At 37.6% G+C, this 19730-nt stretch overlaps 1 protein-coding gene across 1 annotated transcript; it reads right to left on the bottom strand.

Annotated features, from left to right (window-relative positions):
• Positions 1-2285: 2285 nt before the first annotated feature.
• On the bottom strand, positions 2286-19447 carry SDE2 (SDE2 telomere maintenance homolog). Its single transcript, XM_074262617.1, has 7 exons — positions 18253-19447; positions 16616-16733; positions 15309-15420; positions 9757-9926; positions 8408-8522; positions 5743-6187; positions 2286-3876 (listed from the first exon to the last, which is right to left on the bottom strand). The coding sequence occupies exons 1-7, from the start codon at positions 18367-18369 to the stop codon at positions 3649-3651; spliced, it is 1305 nt and encodes a 434-aa protein (XP_074118718.1). The 5' UTR covers positions 18370-19447; the 3' UTR covers positions 2286-3648.
• Positions 19448-19730: the final 283 nt, after the last annotated feature.

Below are 19730 nucleotides of genomic sequence, written 5' to 3'. Positions count from 1 at the left end.
ATTAGTAGAATCCATTTTATATCCTATTGTGCTATGGTCAAACTTATTTTTCAGAAAACTGCACCATTCCTCAAGAAAGCAATGTCCGTATTTCTTACAACCTGGCTAATACACAATTTTGTTGTTTTAAAATTTTTTTTTGCCAATTTTCTGAAGTAACTCATCTTCCATAGGTCTTAAGATTACCCTGTACCTTAAAATAAGTAAAATATATCTAAAATCATCAGCAAGCACCATCTGTAATGGGGATATAATCGGGGTAAAAGAAAGATGTCCATTATCACCTCTGTTATTTAATATTATATTGAAAATATAGAAATAAGAAAAAAATTAAAATTATCACTCTTTGCAAATGTTATACTTAGAAAATCCAAGGGAGTCAATTAAAAAATGCTTGAAATAACTTTAACAAAATTGCAGGATATAAAATAAATTTATGTAAACCATGAGCCTTTATATTACCAACAAAATCCAGCAGCAAGATAAATTCCATTTAAAACTGTAGACAAAATAAGTGGGAGTCTACCTGCCAAGACAAATCCAAGAACTATGAACACAAATATAAAACACTTTACACACAAAATCAGATCTAAGTAATTGGAAAATATTTACTAATCATGGGTAGGTTGAGCCAATATAATAAAAAATGGCAATTCTGCCTAAATCTATTCAATGCCATACCAAACTACTAAAATACTTACAATGAAAAAATAAATTCACTTGGAAGAACAAAAACTAGGCTATCAAGCAAACACACACACAAAAACCCTCTGAAAGATGTTTGAGATCTTGTAGTAGATGACATATAGCTCTCAAACTGTAATTACCAAAACAATCTGAGTACTGGGTGTGTGTGGATCATAAGAATAGATTTAAAACTTCTTAAATTGTGAGTTGTAACTCCGTATGGGATCACCTAAAAATGTGGGAATGGTCACAAAAAATTTGACAACAGTAAAAGGTATTAATTTGCAAAGATGTATGTAAAAATCAAGCACATCCATCTCTAATATGCAATTTTATTTTTGTCTTCAATAATAAAATTCTATGTATACCAAAAAATTGTTTTAAAATAAACTTCTTTGATTTATAGTAAATATTTGATTACCTATATACCTGGGATCACATAAAAATTTCTTAGATGAAAAAGGGTCATGAGTGGAAAAAGAATCCTAGGATTAGATACAAAGTATATTACAGTAAATGACCATAGTAATCTAGTATATAATAAATCCAAAAATCCAAGCTTTTGAACCATAAACTCAATAATTTGACAAAAACTGCTGGGAAAGCAGCAACTCTATTGCATCTGTATCCCATAGAGATTAAAAAAAAAAAAATCCACATATTTTTAGCAGTTCTTTGTTGTGGCAAGGAATTGGAAATTTGAGTGGATGACCATTAGTTAGGGAATGGCTAAATAACTTTTAGGGTATATGAATGTAAGGAATATTTTAAGAAACGATGGTGCTGATTTCAGAAAACCTGGAAAGAGACATGAACTGATATTGAGTGAAGTGAGCAGACCGAGAGAACATTGTACATAGTAACAACAAGATTCTGTGATGATCAATTGTGATAGACTTGGTTCTTTTCAACAATGAGGTGATTCAAGGTAAATTCCAGTAGATGTGGGATAGAAAATGCCAATCTGTACTCAAGAGAAATGTTGATCAAAGCATATTTTCACCCACCTTTTCTGTTCTCATTCTTCCCCTTTTGATATTTTTTCTTAAGAAATATGGAAATGAGGGGCAGCTAGGTGGCGCAGTGGATAGAGCACCAGCCCTGAATTCAGGAGGACCCAAGTTCAAATCTGGTCTCAGACACTTAACACGGCCTAGCTGTGTGACCCTGGGCAAATCACTTAACCCCAGCTTCAAAAAATAAGAAATATGGAAATGTTTAGAAGAATCGCATATGTTTAACCTATATCTGATTGCTTGCTGTCTAAGGGAGGGAAGTAGGAGGGAAAGGAGGGAGGAAGGGGAGAAGAGAGGGAGAAATATTTAAAATACAAGATTTTGCAAAGGTCAATATTGAAAACTATCTTTGCATGTATATGGAAAAATAAAAAGCTATTTAAAAAAAAAAAAAAACAAAAAAAAAAACTGGGAAAACCAGAAACAGTATGGCAGACATTAGGTACAGATTTAACATCTTACACCGCATATCAAGTTGAGTCAAAATGGATACATGATTTACATATAAATGGTAATACAATCTGACAAATTTTTGGATAATAGAAGAATGGAGGGCCAAAATAAATACAGCATTACAAAATATAAAATAGATAATTATGATTTTATAAAATGTTTTTGCACAAATAACATCAACACAAACACAATTATAAGAAAAAAATTTTGCAACAAATATCTTTGATAGACTTAATTTCTCAAATATATAGAGAACTAATACAAATTTATAAAAATACAAGTCATTTCCCAATTGATAAATGGTTAAAAAGATATGAACAGGCAGTTTTCAAATGAATAAATCAAATCATATAGTCATATGAAAAAATTATCTCAATCACTATTGAGTAGAGAAATACAAATTAAAACAGTTTTGAGGTGCCACCTCACACCTATCAAACAATTGACTAATAAGACAAAAAAGGAAAATGTTGGATGTTGGAGGGGATGTGGGAAACTCTGACATCAATGTTTTGTTGGTAAAGTTGTGAACAGATTCAACCATTTTTGAGAGCAATTTAGTACCTAAAGGGTTATAAAATTATGCCTACCCTAAAGACATTAAAAAAAATTTGTACATATTTATAGTTCTTTTTTTGTGATGGATTAAATCAAAGCAATGCCCATCAATTGTGGAATGGCTAAACAAGCTAAAATTGTAATGGAATATTATTGTGCTCTAAGAAATGACAAGCAGGATGATTTCAGAAAAACCTGGAAAAGACTTGAACTGGTGCATGGTAAAATGAACAGAACCAAAAGAACATTGTGCAAGACTGTGTGATAATCAACCATGAATGACTTAGCTATTCTTTGCAATCCAATGATCTAAGGCAATGCCAAAGGACTAATGATCAAGCACACTGCCTCCAGAGAGAGAAAACTGATGTTGTTTGAATACAGAGTGAAGCACTTTCATGTTTTTTTTTCCTTCTTTTTGAATCTTATACATTTTATGTAATTGCAGATATACAACCTCTCTCAGGGAAGAAGGATAAAATTTGGAACTTAAAACTCAAAAATAAAAATGTGAAATTTTTTGGGAAAAGGATTGCTTTCTGAGTGACAACTTAGAACATTTTTTACCTTTGTATTTCTACCACTGAGCACAGTGCCTGGCACATAGCAGGGGCTATAAATGATTGTTGATTTGATTTGGCATTTTGACCATTTCTAGGCCATCTCACTGTCTTAAAATATTGATATAATAAAATTTGTTTATTTTTTATAATATTCACATTTTAAATAAAGCAACTTTCTATTTTTTTTGAAGATCTAAAAGCATAACCTGTAATGACTTTTTTACAACAAATTTCTCCATCAATTATAAAACATTTTTATTGTAATTTAGAATTGTGCTTCTTTCAATGTCAATTTCAAGAATCAAACAAAAATAATTGCAGAAACAGCAACAGAGAAAAAAACCTTCAGGTATAAAAAAAAAGAGATGTGTCTATGGGTTTTTTTTCTTCTTTCCTTTAGTGGGTTTGGCAAACAAGCTAGGGTCTATCTGTTCCTTTGCTAGTCCTCTGACAGAGAAGAGTCTTGCTGCTCTTTCCTGTAAGGTGCCTCCACACTTAAGTCCCAGTGCTGTTAATTCCAATTTAAGTTTATCCAAACCCAACATTTCCATTTCTTCAACTGAGCTGAATGCCAGAAGGTCTATAGGTTCCTGAACATCCTAAAAGAAACAGAAAAAAAAAAAAAAAAAATGATTTTATAAACCATGAAAATATTTTTTTTCTCAACTACAAAATACCACTTGATATAATTTCCATCTAATTTATATTTTCTCCCAAAAAGCATTCACTGACATGAATTAAGACCTTTTATAACCTAGGCCTAAAATTAAGCACCAAAGTGAAAAGGGCCAATCCTCTGAGAGAAACAGAAAAAGAGGGGGGACTCTGAAGGCTGAAAGTCAATCAAAGCATATTTTCACCTGTTGGCATTTTTTTTCCTTGTGGTTTTTAAAACCCTTTTCATCAGATTTTTCTTGCATAACATGACAAATATGGAAGTATGATTAGAAGAATTGCATATGTTTAACCTACATCAGATTACTTGCTGTCCCAAAAAGTTATCAAACTGTGCATACCCTTTGATCCAGCAGTGCTACTACTGGGTTTATATCCCAAAGAAATACTAAAGAAGGGAAAGGGACCTGTATGTGCCAAAATGTTTGTGGCAGCTCTTTTCGTAGTGGCTAGAAACTGGAAGATGAATGGATGTCCATCAATTGGAGAATGGTTGGGTAAATTATGGTATATGAAGGCTATGGAATATTATTGCTCTGTAAGAAATGACCAGCAGGATGAATTCAGAAAGGCTTGGAGAGACTTGCATGAACTGATGCTGAGTGAAATGAGCAGAATCAGAAGATCACTGTACACTTCAACAACAATACTGTATGAAGATGTATTCTGATGGAAATGGATATCTTCAACATAAAGAAGATACAACTCACTTCCAGCTGATCAATGATGGACAGAAACAGCTACACCCAGAGAAGGAACACTGGGAATTGAATGTAAACCATTAGCACTACTGTCTATCTACCCAGATTACTTATACCTTTGGAATCCAATACTTAACATGCAACAAGAAAACTGGATTTACACACATATATCTAGGTTATACTGTAACACATGTAAAATGTATGAGAATGCCTGTCATCTAGGGGAGGGGAAAATCTGGAGGGATAATGTTATAAAAAAATTACTCATGCATATATACTGTCAAAAAAATTGTATAATTATAAAATTAAAAAAAAAAAAAAGATTACTTGCTGTCTTGGGGTGGGAAATGGTTTAAGTGAAGGAGGGAGAAAAATTTGGAACACAGTTTTTTTGTCAAGGTGAATACATACTATCTTTGTATGTGTTTGGAAAAATACTATTTGAAAAACTGTCGAACAAAATAAGAGAATAAGTATCACTTAACTCAATCTCTTCTTTCCTTTCATCCATTAAAAATACTTAAAAAATGCCTCATCACTGTTACCTAAAAGTGATATCTCGATAAAACTGCTAATATGAACTCATTAACTCTAGTAATTTGTCACTTATTCTAACTACATTATCAATTTAATCAAAACAAAATATTTTTAAATGTGGCAGTAAGCTAAGATCCTTTTCCCTTAGAAGTGTTAACTCAGAACAAGAATAATAATTCTTAAGTTATTTTCAGATGATACTTTTTTCCCTTCTATACTTTTTTCCCTTATATTTCCCAAGATAAGGAATCACTACTGTGTTCTTATAAGACATTCACTATCCAATACACAAGCACCATCTAGTGGTCAAGTGTCATAAATTTCCAGCAACTCCTAATGAAAGATTTACAGAAATAACTGAAGCACAGGAACTTGATTACTAAATGAATGGCCTGAGCAGGAGAGCCTTTTCACTTAAATGACTAATGACTAAAAATTACAAAAAAAAAAAAAAAAACAAAAACAAACCACCACATTAAACAGTCATGTTTCTTATTTTTATAAATATGAAAATAGATTTCTAAAAAAACTACGCTTAAGAATTTGTCTTACTTTGTTTCCTGTTGGGCTTCCTTCGGGTTTATCAAGTGGCACCTTTTCTGGGTCGTCTTCACTTGCTCTTTTGTTTCCTCCTCCTCTGTCCTGTGCTGTATCTGTCTCTCCTTCCCTCTCTGCTACAAATGGTTCTTTCTCTACATTCATTTCTCTCTCCACTTCCATCTCTTCCATCTTCTCCAGGACCTGCTTCTCGGTGGGCACCCTGCTCCCATCCACGTCAGCTGGGGCAACAGTGTCAGAGAGGCTGGTGGGCACCTGTAGCTTTTCTGATACACTCACACCTAAGGAATCCTTACAACTCCTGGAAAATTCTTCTGCCTTGTCAGCATTCTCAGTATAGCCATTGGGTGAGTGGAAGCTCATTCCTGAAGTGCTGGGGACTTCTTCGCTGTCCCCATCATCTGAACTTCCAGCATCCTCCAGGCCTTCCATGCCCATCCTGTCAGAAAACAAAACAATATACTTTTTTTTTTTTTTTTTTTTAATTATGGCTATATGCATGGGTAATTTTACAGTATTAACAATTGCCAAACCTTTTGTTCCAATTTTCCCTCCTTCTCCTCACCCCTCCCTCAGATGGCAGGTTGACCAATATATGTAAAACAATATACTTTAAATCTACATGGTTCTGAAAGATGGTGCTATATTTATTTGTCCAAGAAAAAGGCTCAGCATGATCAAAAAAGAGCCTAACTAGCAAAAGTAAGAAAAATTTAAGGACGTAGTATACATAATGGTATAAAAGATTCAGAGATTGGAAAGTACATTTCTTAATGAATCTTTGATAAATATAATATCTAAAACTATCTCAATCTTTTTTTAACTCTTTTACATGTATTCCCCTCAGTTACATTTAAAACAATTATTTTTACATTTGTTTTAGAAACTTTTGAGTTATAGATTCTCTCTCCTATTCCCACCCTCATCTCCCATTAAAAAAAACCACATATGAAGTTATGCAAAACATTTTCATAAGTCATGTTGTGAAAAAATATATAGATCTCCCACTATAAACAACTTTGAGAGAGAAAGAAAGAGAGAGACTACTTCAATATGTACTTAGACACAAATCAGTTCCTTCTTTGAATATGGGCAGGATTTTACATAAGTCCTTCGAATTACTTGTGGATTATTGTACTGCTGAGAATAGCAAAGGCATTTACAGCTGATTATCCCAGAACATTGCTATTAGCTAATCTCAATCTTAAGAAACTGGATAAAGCCACAAGTAATAAGAGATACCAACAATTTAAAATTTTTAAAATCTGTTTTTCTTCTTGCTTTTTCTCTCCTCTATTAGAAAAAAGAGAAAAAAGTCATGTAAGAAATATAACAAAGCAAAATAAATTCTTGCCTTGGTCATATCCCCAAAATACATGCCTCAATTTACTCTTGAGTCTGTCAGGAACATGTTTCATCATGAGTCCCCTGGAATTGTGGTTAACCACTGCATTCATCAATCTTTTAAAGCTGTATTTCTTTACAGTGTTGTTATATTATTCTCTTAGTTTTAATCACTTCATTCTACATCAATTCATACTAGACTCAGGTTTCTCTGAAACCATTTCTTATAGGATAATAGTATTCCATTTCAGCCATTCTGTAATTGATAAGCATTCTTTTAGTTTTCAGTTCTTAACTCCCCAAAAAAGAGCTGCCATAAACAGTTTTGAGAATTCTTTTTCTCTTTGTTTTATCCCTTTGGTATAAAGGTTTAATAGTGTTTTCAATGGATCAAAAGGAATGAATTTAGTTTAGGGGCATAATTCTAAATTAGCTGGATAAATTCACAACAGCAGCAGTACAATAATGTATCTGTTTTCCAACATTTGACAGCTCCCCAATATATCATTTTCTGTTTCTGTTAATTTTACTAATCTGAAGGGTCTAAGTTTTAACCTCCAAAGAGTTATTCTTTGCATTTCTCTTAACTTAAGTGATTTGGAGCATTTTTTCAAAAGATTATAACTTAAGATTTCTTTCTTAGAAAATAACTTGTCATACTTGAACCATTTCTCAGGGACTTTTTTTTTTTTTTAACTGAAGAATAACGGCAAAAATAAAAAAAATATATTAATTAATTAATTAGGTAGGCCAACACAAAGAATTACACAAAACAAATAATCTTATCTACTGGACAGTGTATAAGGATGAGTTCTCCCATAAGCCAAAAAGCCCTGAAAATGAAGCTATTTTCACTTTGTTGATTTTTCACCCTGTTATAAGAAAAAAAAAAACTTTATTATTCTATTTCTGTAGCAGTCTTTAACAGCTGTATTTCAGCCATTACTATTAAATTAAGCAAAGTAGTTAAATATCTCAATTTAAAGGCTGTGTACAACTCTGGAAAGATTTCTAGAAGTCAGAACTAGGAGATCATCTAATATAACTTCTCCATAATATTGTTAAGGAAACTGAAAAGTGGGGGAAAATGATTTAACTTCAAGTCACAGACATAGAAAGAACGAGTGCCAGAATGCAAATCAAAATAGTTTGATTCTAAATTCCAATCTCTAAATTCTAAAATACCATTTTATTCTTTTTGAGTGTCCATTTCATTATCATATAACAATTTTTACATAGGGCTAACAGATAGTTTCACAGTCATTTGGCCAATAATTCAAATCCTGTAATTTGCAACTAGTATTACGTAACTTACCAGAAGCATTTCCTTTTCCTTGATTTGATTCCACCACTTTTATCAGGTTCATTAGGTCGTTTCCTACTGTCACTAATCTCAGGGGACACCATTTTGCTGGAGGCAGCTTGCATACCTGACCAGAAAATTGAACAATTTAGTTTTTCCAATCTAGACTGCTGGAACTCTTATCTTCCCAAAAGTCAGTAGGAGTCAGATCACTAAATGTCTTTATTCTAGATCTTTACCGTCGCCTCCAACGCCAGGTCACGAGTGCGAGAGAGCTTGAGTTCCACCACCCAAGTTTTTCTTCCTCCTCCCACACAAGTCACTTCCCCCTCTTTGTCCCACCAATCAAGTCAGCACAGAACAGCTGGGGAGGGTCAACCTTCAAACAAGTTAATAGGGAACTGTCCAATTGGCAATTAGTCTCACGTGCTCCATTATCCAAATGCATTGCTCAGTTCTAGCCCTTTACACTAGACGATTTATGAAAGATGTCTATGAGAGGTGCCAGTCACACAGACTTCAATATATGTAATTAAAACATGTATTATGTACCTTATTATTAAGTTTCACTTTTTTGTTTGCTGAGGCAATTGGGGTTAAGTGGCTTGTCTAGGGTCACAAAGCTAGTAAGTGTTAAGTATCTGAGGTTGGACTTGAACTCAGGTTTTCCTGACTTCAGAATTGGTGCCCTCTCTATTGTATCATGTAACTGTCCCTAAATTTCCCTTATAAGCCTATAAGGCATATGTTTCATGAGGACATGAAAAAAGTTTAATACAGACTTTGCTCTCAAAGCAGACTTATGGGAAGTAAAAAATAAAATAAAAAAATTTGAATGGTGGTATTAATTTCAGATAAAGATTTTCTGATAATGACATTTTATTATTGTTTAGGTTATGTTGTCTTTTTTCTCCATTTTGTTAAACATTTCCCCGGAGAAAAAGCTCTCTAGAGCTTTTCAGGCAAGCCAAAAGTTTGACAACTAGCGTCTAAATAAGGGGTGATGAGCTATTTAAAAGGAAAAAAAAGATAACTTTCACTTTGGACAGGGAAATGATTCTTTATTTGGTCCTTGAAGGAAAGGAGTGAAGTCAGCAAATAGAGAAGAGTCTAAACTGGAGCTAAAATACTTAAAAGGGGCTGGGATAGAACTATGGGTAAACAGTTGATCTTGGAGCCAAGAAGACTTGGTTTCCCACAAATCTGAAGGACGCAGCCTGTGCAGGCAAGGTCATTAACTCTAAATAAGTTAAGACTCTAAAGTACAGAACAAAGTCTGGATGAAATCCCAAGCCCAGAAAAAATAGCCCCCCCCCCCCCAAAGTTTGGGACAGCTCTTGGACCAGTGCTCCCACTCTCACCTTTCAGGACTGAGTCCTCCAAGCGCTCAGCCATCTCGTGACACTGCTGCTGGTAGTCAGGACTGGCAAAATGGTGCTTGGGCTCTACTAGTTTCCGCTGCAGCCTCTCTAGGCGCCTCTGCTCCTTTTCTGCTTCTCGCTCAGCTTGCTGCTTTACCCATTCAGCCATTCTGGAGAGGGAAAGTCAATGAGTGCAACTTATATGGCAAAGGATAAGAAGCAATGGGACAAGGGATGGGGGGGATTCAAGAAAAAAGTGTAGAGAGTTAAAATGACTCTGGGGCTGAGGCTGAAAGTAGAGAAGTCAAGTCAGGGCTGAGAAAGTCCTGAGACTAGAGACTCTGACTGGAGGTTTGGGTGGTGGAGGACAGGTCTAGGAAGGGGAAGGAAGAGGCAGAAGGAAAAAAGAGAAGGAAATTATGGTCAAAGAATCATCAGAATTCCCATTAGATACTGGTGAGCCAGGTAAGATCTGGCATGTTGCCATTTCTATGTGGCTGAGGTAGAGGGAGGAGGGGGTCTTAGGACTGAAGGAGTTTTAAGGTGCACCTATATGAATATTAAAGTTCTCTAGCATAAAGGCAGCATTTGAAGAGCCACCATAATTTGGACTGAGTAGGGAAAAAGCCAAAAAATTGTAGATGCTACAATTATCCTGCAAAAAAGGGAACTATCAACTACCAATCCATATGCTTACTTGCTCCTCTCTACAAAATACCTAAGGAAATGATCTAAATGATTATCTAGACTGATGCAAAATGAAATGAGCAGAACTAGGAGATCATTGTACACAGAAATGGCAAGATTATATGATGATCAATTCTGATGGATGTGATTCTTTTCAATAGTGAGATCATTCAGATCAGTTCCAATGATCTTATGATGAAGAGAGCCATCTACACCCAGAGAGTTCTGTGGGAATGGAGCTTGGATCACAACATAGCATTTTTACTCATTTGCCTGCATTTTTAAATTTTTTTTTCCTTTTTGATCTGATTTTTCTTGTGCAGCATGATAAATGTGTAAATATGTATGCATATATTGGATTTAACATATATTTTTACCATATTTAACATATATTGGATTACTTATTATCTAGGGGAGAGAGTGGAGGGAAGAGGCAAGGGGAACTGAAACACAAGGTTTTGCAAGGGTTAATGCTGAAAATTTATCCATTCATGTTTTAAAAATAAAAAGCTTTAACAATAAAACAAAATTATTATCTAGGAAATCCTTAATGAAAATATAAGAGTAGGCATTATTGCAAATAGTTTCTAAAAAAACAGGTTTTATCATCAAATATTTTCCTCTTCTGAACTTTTCCACTGCTGTATTAAAGGTGCCAGTTATGCAGGTTTCAAAATGAGATGTCATCCATAACGTTTCACTCACTCTTACCTCTCGTATCTAATCCTTTGCCAAGGCCCATTAATCTTATCTTTCTAACATCTCTAATAGGCGGCCGCTGTTTCCTTCACCTGCTTAGAAGGGCAGGTACAGAGATGGTCATATCTTGTCAGGATGTTATATGTTGTCAAAAATGCATGTTAGGTTATCCCTCTCCTTTCTCTTTTTATCTGTGATCTAGCTGTGGCTTTTTGCTGGAAGCATATAGTTTTTCTGGGCAAATCTAGTTGGCCTTTACTATACATACAAACCAGGTACAAATCGCTTAAGATCCATATTTTCTACTCAATCCAAATTATGGTGACTCTTCAACTCTCTTAGCCTCAGTTTCTTTAACTGTAAAATGGGGATAATAAAAATAAAAACGCCTACCTTTCAGGACTGTTGTGAGAATCAGATGAAATGATACTTGTAAAAAGCATGTAGCCTAGAGCTTGGCATATAGGAGGAACTACATAAATGCTTGTTCTATTCTCTTCTCCTTCCTGACACTGCCATCCCTATGACACATACCCAATTTCCTAGATAAATGTAACAGCTTATTTCTCCAGTCTCTCACCACTCAGTTGCCAAAATGAGCTTCCTAACATAGCCCTGATCACATTATGCCTCCACTCAGCTTTAATCTCTTTTATCTCCAGGATCCTATATAACATTCTCTGATATTGAAAGCCCTTCATAACTTGGCCTCCTCTGACCTTCCCAGACTTAAAACTTAATTCATCTTTGTCTTGCAATCCAGTGACAATGTTCTCCTTGCTGTTCCTCAACACAATGTTCTATTTTGAATTAAAGACCATTTTCATTGTCTTTCCCCCATCCTTGAAATATTCATCTTTGCCTCCTGGCTTCCTTTGAGCCTCAACTAAAATTCCTCCTTCTACAAGTTATCCTATATATAACTTCTATGTTTGTACACAGTTTTCATATTGTCTTTCCGTTAGACCATAAGCTTCTAGAATTAAATGACTTTTTTTGTCTTTGTATTCCTAATATTTAGAACAGTATCTGGCACATAGTGGGTGGTTAATAATAAGCAACAATTGACCATTTTGGGGAGTTAGTGAATCATAGGCTCAGTAGCAAAATAACAGAAAAAAATGTAACTTTGAGCTACAGTAAGAGACCTGGAGCTTCCAAGAATAACAAGGTGATGGTCCTAATATTACCTCTGCCCTAGTCAGACCATATTTGGAGAATTATATTTGGTTTTGGCCACATTTCAGGAAGAAAATTAGTAAAAAGAAAAGTATTCAGAGGAGAACTGGGAAGATAACAGGTCTCATGTTCATGCTATATGAAAACCAACTGAAAGAACCAAAGTTATTTAGGAAAAAACAGAGAACACTTAGGAGATGCATGGGATCTGTCAATTACATAATTCAATGGCATCAAACTCAAATAGTATATAAGGATCCCTTAAGGTGCATATTGACTCAGAAAACCACATATTAACATTAACTCTGTTTCTATTTAGTTTAATTATTTTGTTTAATATTTCCCATTTATAGCCTGGTTCCAGAGGCAGAATTGTTTGACATCTCTGATATGACAATCATGTACAAGAGAAAGACTTGTTAGATGGCCCTAGAGGGCAGAATTACGAGCAAAAGGTGGGAGTTGTAGAAGTATCTTTTTGCTTAATATAAAGAAACACTTCCTAACAGTCCAAAAATGAATGGATTATCTCAGAAGGTAATGAATGTCTCATTACTGGAGGACTTTCTTTGAAACAGGATGCTCCCTTATCAAGTGTGTTGTAGAGCAGGGATCCCTAACTTGGGAAACATGAACTTTGTTTTTAAATATTTTGATAACTTGGTTTCAATTTAATTGGTTTCTTTTATTAATCTATGAGTTTTATTTCACACATTTTAAAAGTTATTTTAAAAAACTCACAGGCTTCACCAGGCTGCCAAAAGGAATCTGTGATTTCATCATTTTATGTCTATGACAAAAAAAAAATATTGAGAAATAATTGCTATAGTCTATCAAACAATAAGAAAATATGGAACATATAGTACAAATGGGCACTGAACCAGGCCTAGAATTGAAAAGGAGAGATAATTAGATTGCTTTCAGCAAACTGTAAAGCTTTTCTACCGACCCCAAGCTTCTCATGAAAGCAAAGTCATTCAAAACCCAACATTTTTTCAAGATGTGAACCACCAAGCCTAACAACTAAGGATCAATGTCACATAAAGTGCAATGGAGTTAGTATTGGCAGGTTCTATTATATCTAACCAATAGGCAAAGAACTTTGAAGAACAAGGATAAAGGATATCCAAGAAATGTGTAATAAAGAGAGATGGGCTAATTATGTAGCAAGGGCAAGAGCTGCCAGGGTGACAGCCAGACTACTGGTATCCTCAAAACATTAGAAGTGAATGAAGTCTCCAGCCTCTTGGGTGAACTCCCTGTGCTGAACTTTAGACACAAACAAGTTTAATCTTCAGCACTGTCATGAACTACCAAACTGCCATTTGAGTACTTGAGTAAACTAACAAAGGTATACTTCCAAGGATACCTTTCATTGTTAGCTCAGGTAACGATGTTCCTTGCTTGGACTATAAAGGCAGGATGCAAATGTAAATAGATTTCACACTGATCTTTTAATCATGACCTGCAAGATTATTTAAGATTCTAAGATACCTTAAGGAACAGTGTGCTAGTCTTTTAGGTATCCTTCTCCAAAAAGAATACAGATTATGTAAACTACTCACAGGGTATAGTTTCCAGAAAAGGCTTATTGTTTTTAATCCTTTAGGATCTTCAAATTCTGTTAAAAAAAAAAAAAAAACTGACCTGTACACTATTAAGGTATGCCAATAATGGTCCCTCTTTCTAGAAACACAATCGTCTCACATTTAATGCTGGATACACTTTTTTTTTTTGAAGTTGATTTTTAAAAATTTTAAATACACATTGCTTTATGAATCATCTTGGGAGAGAAAAATCAGAACAAAAGGGAAAAAACCATGGGAGAGTTAAAAAAGCAGAAAAAATATGTGAACCTATAGCATGTGTTGATTTACATTCTGTCTCCTTAGTTCTTTTTCTGGATGTAGATAACATTTTCTGTCCAAAGTCTATTGGGATTGCTTTGGATCACCGGAACCACGGAGAAGAACCACATCTTTCATAGCTGACCATCACACGTTCTTGCTGTTACTGCATACAGATGTATTCCTGGTTCTGCTTGTTTCACTCAGAATCAGTTTGTGTAAATCTTTTCAGGCCTTTCTAAAATCAGCTTGTTCATTTTTTATAGAATAATATTCCTTTGTCTTCATATACCATAACCTGTTCAACTATTCCCCAATGATGAGCATCTATTCATTTTCCAATTGCTTGCTATGGAGACACTATTTCTAAGAGTACTTTTAGTCTTATGATTATGGCAACTTAAGTGTTATAACTCTCACCTGTAATGTGGGAGACAGTATTCATTCTGATCAAAGCAATAAAAAACTTCTGAAACTGGAAACTGGGTGAATGCCCATCAGCTGGGGAATGGCTGAATAAATGATCAGCAGAATGACTTCAAAGAGACCTGAAAAGACTTCAGGAACTGATGCTAACTGAAGTGAGCAGAACCAGATCATTATGCACGGCAACAACAAGATTACACAATGATTAATTCTTTTCAACAGTGAGATGATTCAGGTCAGTTCCAATGATCTTGTGATGAAGAGAATCATCTACAAGAGAGAGGGGTGTGGAAATTGAGTGTAGATCAGAACATAGTATTCTCACTTTTTTTTGTTGTGCTTTGATTGCATTTTCTCACTTTTTTTCTTTTTGATCTGATTTTTCTTGTGCAGCAAGATAACTGTATAATTATGTATGCAAATAAGCTCCTGAGAAAGCACTGTAGTTCACTAAATACAACACTAGATGTAAGTGCTGGGATTCATTAAATTCCAGGAATTCCCCTAATAGATTGGTGTTGTTTTAGGCATGTCACTTTCCCTTTCTAGCACTCAGTTTCCTCATCTGTCAAATAAAGTGACTGAACTAGATGACTTCTAAAGATCTCTTCCAAATATCTATGGTCCCATAAATTTGAGGGAAAACATTCAAAGTTTACATTTTTTACCTTATAGTTAAATATAAGACTGTAGTTTTAAAAAATGTTATCTTACGCTTTTTCATGGTTGACATCTCTAAGTCTCCTTCCACTGAGATCTCGACATGCTTCTCGATTAGTTGTCTTTTCGATCTGAGCACCAAGTGCTCGAAGCATAGATCCAAAACCTGAGGAAAAAATGATAAAATTTCAAATGAAGAATTGTCTAATAAATATAGATTTGATTTTTTTTTTAATTTCTAAGTTGGTAATTTTTGATAGTGTTAGCTAGATCTTATAACACTATCTGTAAGTTTTAAATCAACTTGGGGAAAGGGGAGAGAAAAGCTCATTAAAAAAATGATAATATACTATATGCAGTTTTATCTAAGGACTATAAAGCATTTTAACTGTATGAAAAGTTGCACCACTAACAAATCTAAAGATTAAAGATGATCTTGAAAATTTTGCAAAACAAATTAAGCTTCTAACCACACTAAGCAACATACAGAAAAAGATTTGCAAGCCTCTTTTTTCTTTCTTTTTTCTCCCTGAAGCTGGGGTTAAGTGACTTGCCCAGGGTCACACAGCTAGGAAGTGTCTGAGACCAGATTTGAACTCAGGTCCTCCTGAATTCAAGGCTGGTGCTCTATCCACTGCGCCACCTAGCTGCCCCCTTTCTTTTTTCAATTAAATCTTCCCCCCCCCCCCCTCCTTTTTAGGTTCTCTTTCCTTAGGGAAAGAATTCTTTCTCCCAATAAAAGCCCCTATATTCAGCTAAAATATTCCAAAAACAAAGGCAGCCAAGCCAAGGGTTCTAAATTAATAGTTTTGGAAATCATTGGTAAGAGATGGCAAAATATCTAAAACAAATTAATTTTAAGCTAAAACCAGTTAGTCTAATGAGTTCCCTCTGGAGGATTCAAAGTAATCAAGTACCTAAAGTTGCTATTTCCTAAGATCCAAACGGATGTTGTGTATTGTATCTAGAGAAACCCTAAGAAGCATTTACATGCAGTGTTCACCTCCATCCCATCTCAAACATTTTACTGCAGACAAATTATTCCTGCAAACTGAAACATAAACATAATCTGCTGACTCTTTGCTTCACTTTCATTTCCAGTCCAGGAATTCTAGCGATCAAGTAAAAAACTGGTGAGAGCAGAAATATTATGAAAATAGTCTTCCTTTTAAGAACAATCAATTACTTCTCTTCAATTCCTAATAGCAAAACTTTCAAAGATCAATAATTATCAGAATGCTGGGAAGAAGTTATTCCTTTTAGAAATTAAGGAAAGGGAAAATATTTAAATGAGAACAAAAATAGTAAGTCCATAATAGCCAGATACATCACTGCCATTGGTAATAGCAAAGATTAGTTACCTCCTTTTCCTCCACAGAGTCTGGGCTCCAGACTATAAACTGCTCCATATTGAACCGCATCTTCAGTATTAATTAACTGTCCATTACATTTTACATAAAAGCAATCCACTGGAATACCCTAGATACAAAAAAGATACAATTTAAATAAATAAAAAGTCCTTTAAAAAAGGCCAAACATCCTTTAAAATGAGTGCAAATAATATCAGGAAAACTGAAACTGTATACACACTGACTCTGTACAAAGTCAGCTGCAGCCTAGTCTCAGGCGGACTTGGAAGGCGACACAAACCAAGTTATTTGTTGGCTTCAAGGGTTTTATGTAAGGTATCAGTCCGTCTTGTATCCTTTTTTTGTTGACAATTAAAAATAAGCCCATGAATGTAAAAACAAAAAAATACAGAAGAAACACTCTAAGGACTGGATCCTGGGCATGCTTCAGCTCAGATTCTTGGCGCGTGTTTTAAGACTCATCCCCTTCCAGTTACAGAACTGCTACCTTCCCTGTAGCACAGCATCTGGCTTGGCCACACTAAGAAGTTTTAGGGCCAAAACCAAATTACACAGCGATTCCCATAAAATATTTTTATACCATGAAATCAAGCTAAAGTGAATTAAAAAGGAGAATCTTTCAGAGGAGGAAAACAAATCACCAAAAGGCAACTCTGCAGCCTGAGACGAGGGAGAACGAGATGGAGGAGGAGGGTTGCCTTGGAGGAACACTTTTGCTGCTCTTTTTTTTTTTTTTTTTTTTTTTTTTAAAGCACCAGCTGGCCCTGCTAACTGCCTATCGTGCGACAGCCCTGGCTCCCTGAAGCACCAAGTTAGCTTCACCCGACAGACTAACAATTTAATGTGATAAAGTGAGGGCAAAAAAAGGCACGGAGAGTTTCTCATCGCCTCTTCCCCCCAGATCTCCCGCACTCCACAACAAGCCCTCCCCGTGAGTGCCCTTTCATGCGCTCAGAACTCGCCGTTGTCAAGGTTGGGATTCGGGCCCAGGCGCTCCGGCGCCAGCGAGCCCTCCCTGTCCAGGACCATTCTGCCCCCTGACAACTTCTCTGAAATCCGTCCTCTCAGCGGGACTCTGAATCACTAGAGCCGCTTTTTGTAAGCACCGAGCGCGCCGCCTCCGCGAGACCCCCTCTGCACTAAGGCGCAAGAGTTCGCTCCTTCGGAAGCATTAAGACCCGACCCTTTCCCGAGAGTTCTCTCAGCCGGTGTCCGCCGCCGGTCTGGACGGGACCGGAGGGGTTTGGGAGGGTAAAGGGGGAGCTGGGAAACGCAATGATTTGCAAACGCGTTTTCTCCTCGTGGAAGGGGTCCAGGCTTCCAGAGTGCCGTCACTACGTGGGCTTAGCGTTTGTTTCAAGTGTAAGAAAGAAACCAGAGCCAGAAAAGTCCCCACAAACGCAGCCCCACCCCAGGACTAGGTCCCTCCCGGCGGCTGCGGCCAGGGGGAGGACGGCCCTGCAGAGGCTGGCCGCCGAGCAGACAGAAGCGAGACAGTCCCCCGGACAATCCGGCCTGGCAGGGCCCGCCCGGCTCGGCACCGTCCGGGTGGGGGACCCCTGGGCAGGGCCTGCGCCGCTCGCTTCTGCCCCCTCTTTTCCCTACCGACAGGCGGTCACGCCCCTTACCTTACGCCGGCAGTGGGAGCGGATGAAGTCCCGTACTGAACCTCGGGCCAAAGACCACGGCACTGCCCAACGCTCGGGGCCGGGGCCGCGGACTAACACCGGCTGTTCGGCCGCCATCTTCTCGAGCCGGAAACCCTGAGCGCGACGCGACAACAGCGTCTGGCGCGTCCTGATGACACCAAAGCGGCCCTCCGCCCCCGCGCGGCCCCCCGCCCCCGCAAAGCCTCGCTCCGCCCTCCCAACCGTTTTTTCCCTCCCCCACACCCCTTCCTTTCCCTCGCCTCCCCAGAGGGGAATCACGTGAGCCGAGCCTAGCAGAAGCTCGGGCGCGGAACCGGAAAAATCTGGCGGAGGCCGATAAGAGAGCCAGGAACCAGGGCGAGGCGTTGCTAAGGGGCGGTTGCTAGGGCGGTACTCGTGGGACTCGCTCTATATAAGGGCCGAGGCGCTACTGGCTCTGTGTACGCGTTTCTTCGGCAGGCTTGTTTGTCTACGGTTAGCGAGTCGTGGAGCCCCGCCTTGTGGTCACGTGCGTCCTCGCAACCAATCCGGTGCTTTGTTGTAGGAAGCCGGGCGCTAAGGCCGCTGGAGAGCTGTGGGGCCTCAGCTCAGTGTGGCTCCTGTGGGGCTGGCGGCCGAGGATGGGAGAAGGCCTAGGTCCGCTTCGGGCAATCGCTGTATCTTCTTTTACATTTGTCTCTTTCCCTCTGACCTACAGCTTGCCGCAAGTTTCACACCCCGATTAGTCTTAGAGGAGAAACGTAGGCCGTCCTCCCGAAAACCTCCCTAAAACTAATTAAGGGGGCGGGGCGCACTCAGCCTGCCCTGAAGGCTGCGTATGCGGGCTGGCCTCTTAATGTGCGCTAGTGTTTGTTTCCAAAATGTCTAAACCTCGAGAACGTTTAGTAAAACGGGTCATAGCGGAAGGTCAGGGGGGTTCTATGGCAGCATCTTGTTTCCAACCTCCATTTTAAGCACCTGCGTGGTGGTCCGCAGAGGGGCAGTCTCTTTGATAAATACGCTTGACGTCGGCAAATCAATGGGGGGAAAAAAAAACCCTAAGAATGGCTTAAACACGGAGATGCTGCAGGCAGTCCCCGGATCCGGAGGCTCTCGGGCTGGACCGCGCCGGAAGGGAGAGGAGGAAATCGAAACAAACAAACCCCTGTGTTGTTGTAGTGCTTCCTCCTGGGAACGAGGCGGTCCCGAGGCATCCTGAAGGGATGGAACTAGAGAATGTCCTCACGCTGAGGCCCCGAGAAAAGTGAGCCCTTACGGTTCTGCCTCGGAGCTCCGTAGTCCGTTTTTTCAAATTTCAAGGGGATCATTTGGCACCTTTTAATAATGTGTGAGGACCAATAACATGCTAAGTTCTTTCCCGACCCCTCCCCCCATTTAACAGTATAAAGAGCAGGAAACTGAGCCCCCCCCCTTTTTAATAATGAACTGCTTATGGAGAAATGTGTATAGTTCTTGCT

This window comes from Sminthopsis crassicaudata, chromosome 4 (assembly GCF_048593235.1).
Source record: "Sminthopsis crassicaudata isolate SCR6 chromosome 4, ASM4859323v1, whole genome shotgun sequence".
Classification (NCBI taxonomy): domain Eukaryota; kingdom Metazoa; phylum Chordata; class Mammalia; order Dasyuromorphia; family Dasyuridae; genus Sminthopsis; species Sminthopsis crassicaudata.
Note: the sequence above shows the minus strand (reverse complement) of the source record. Positions and strands in the feature narration are given on the sequence as shown.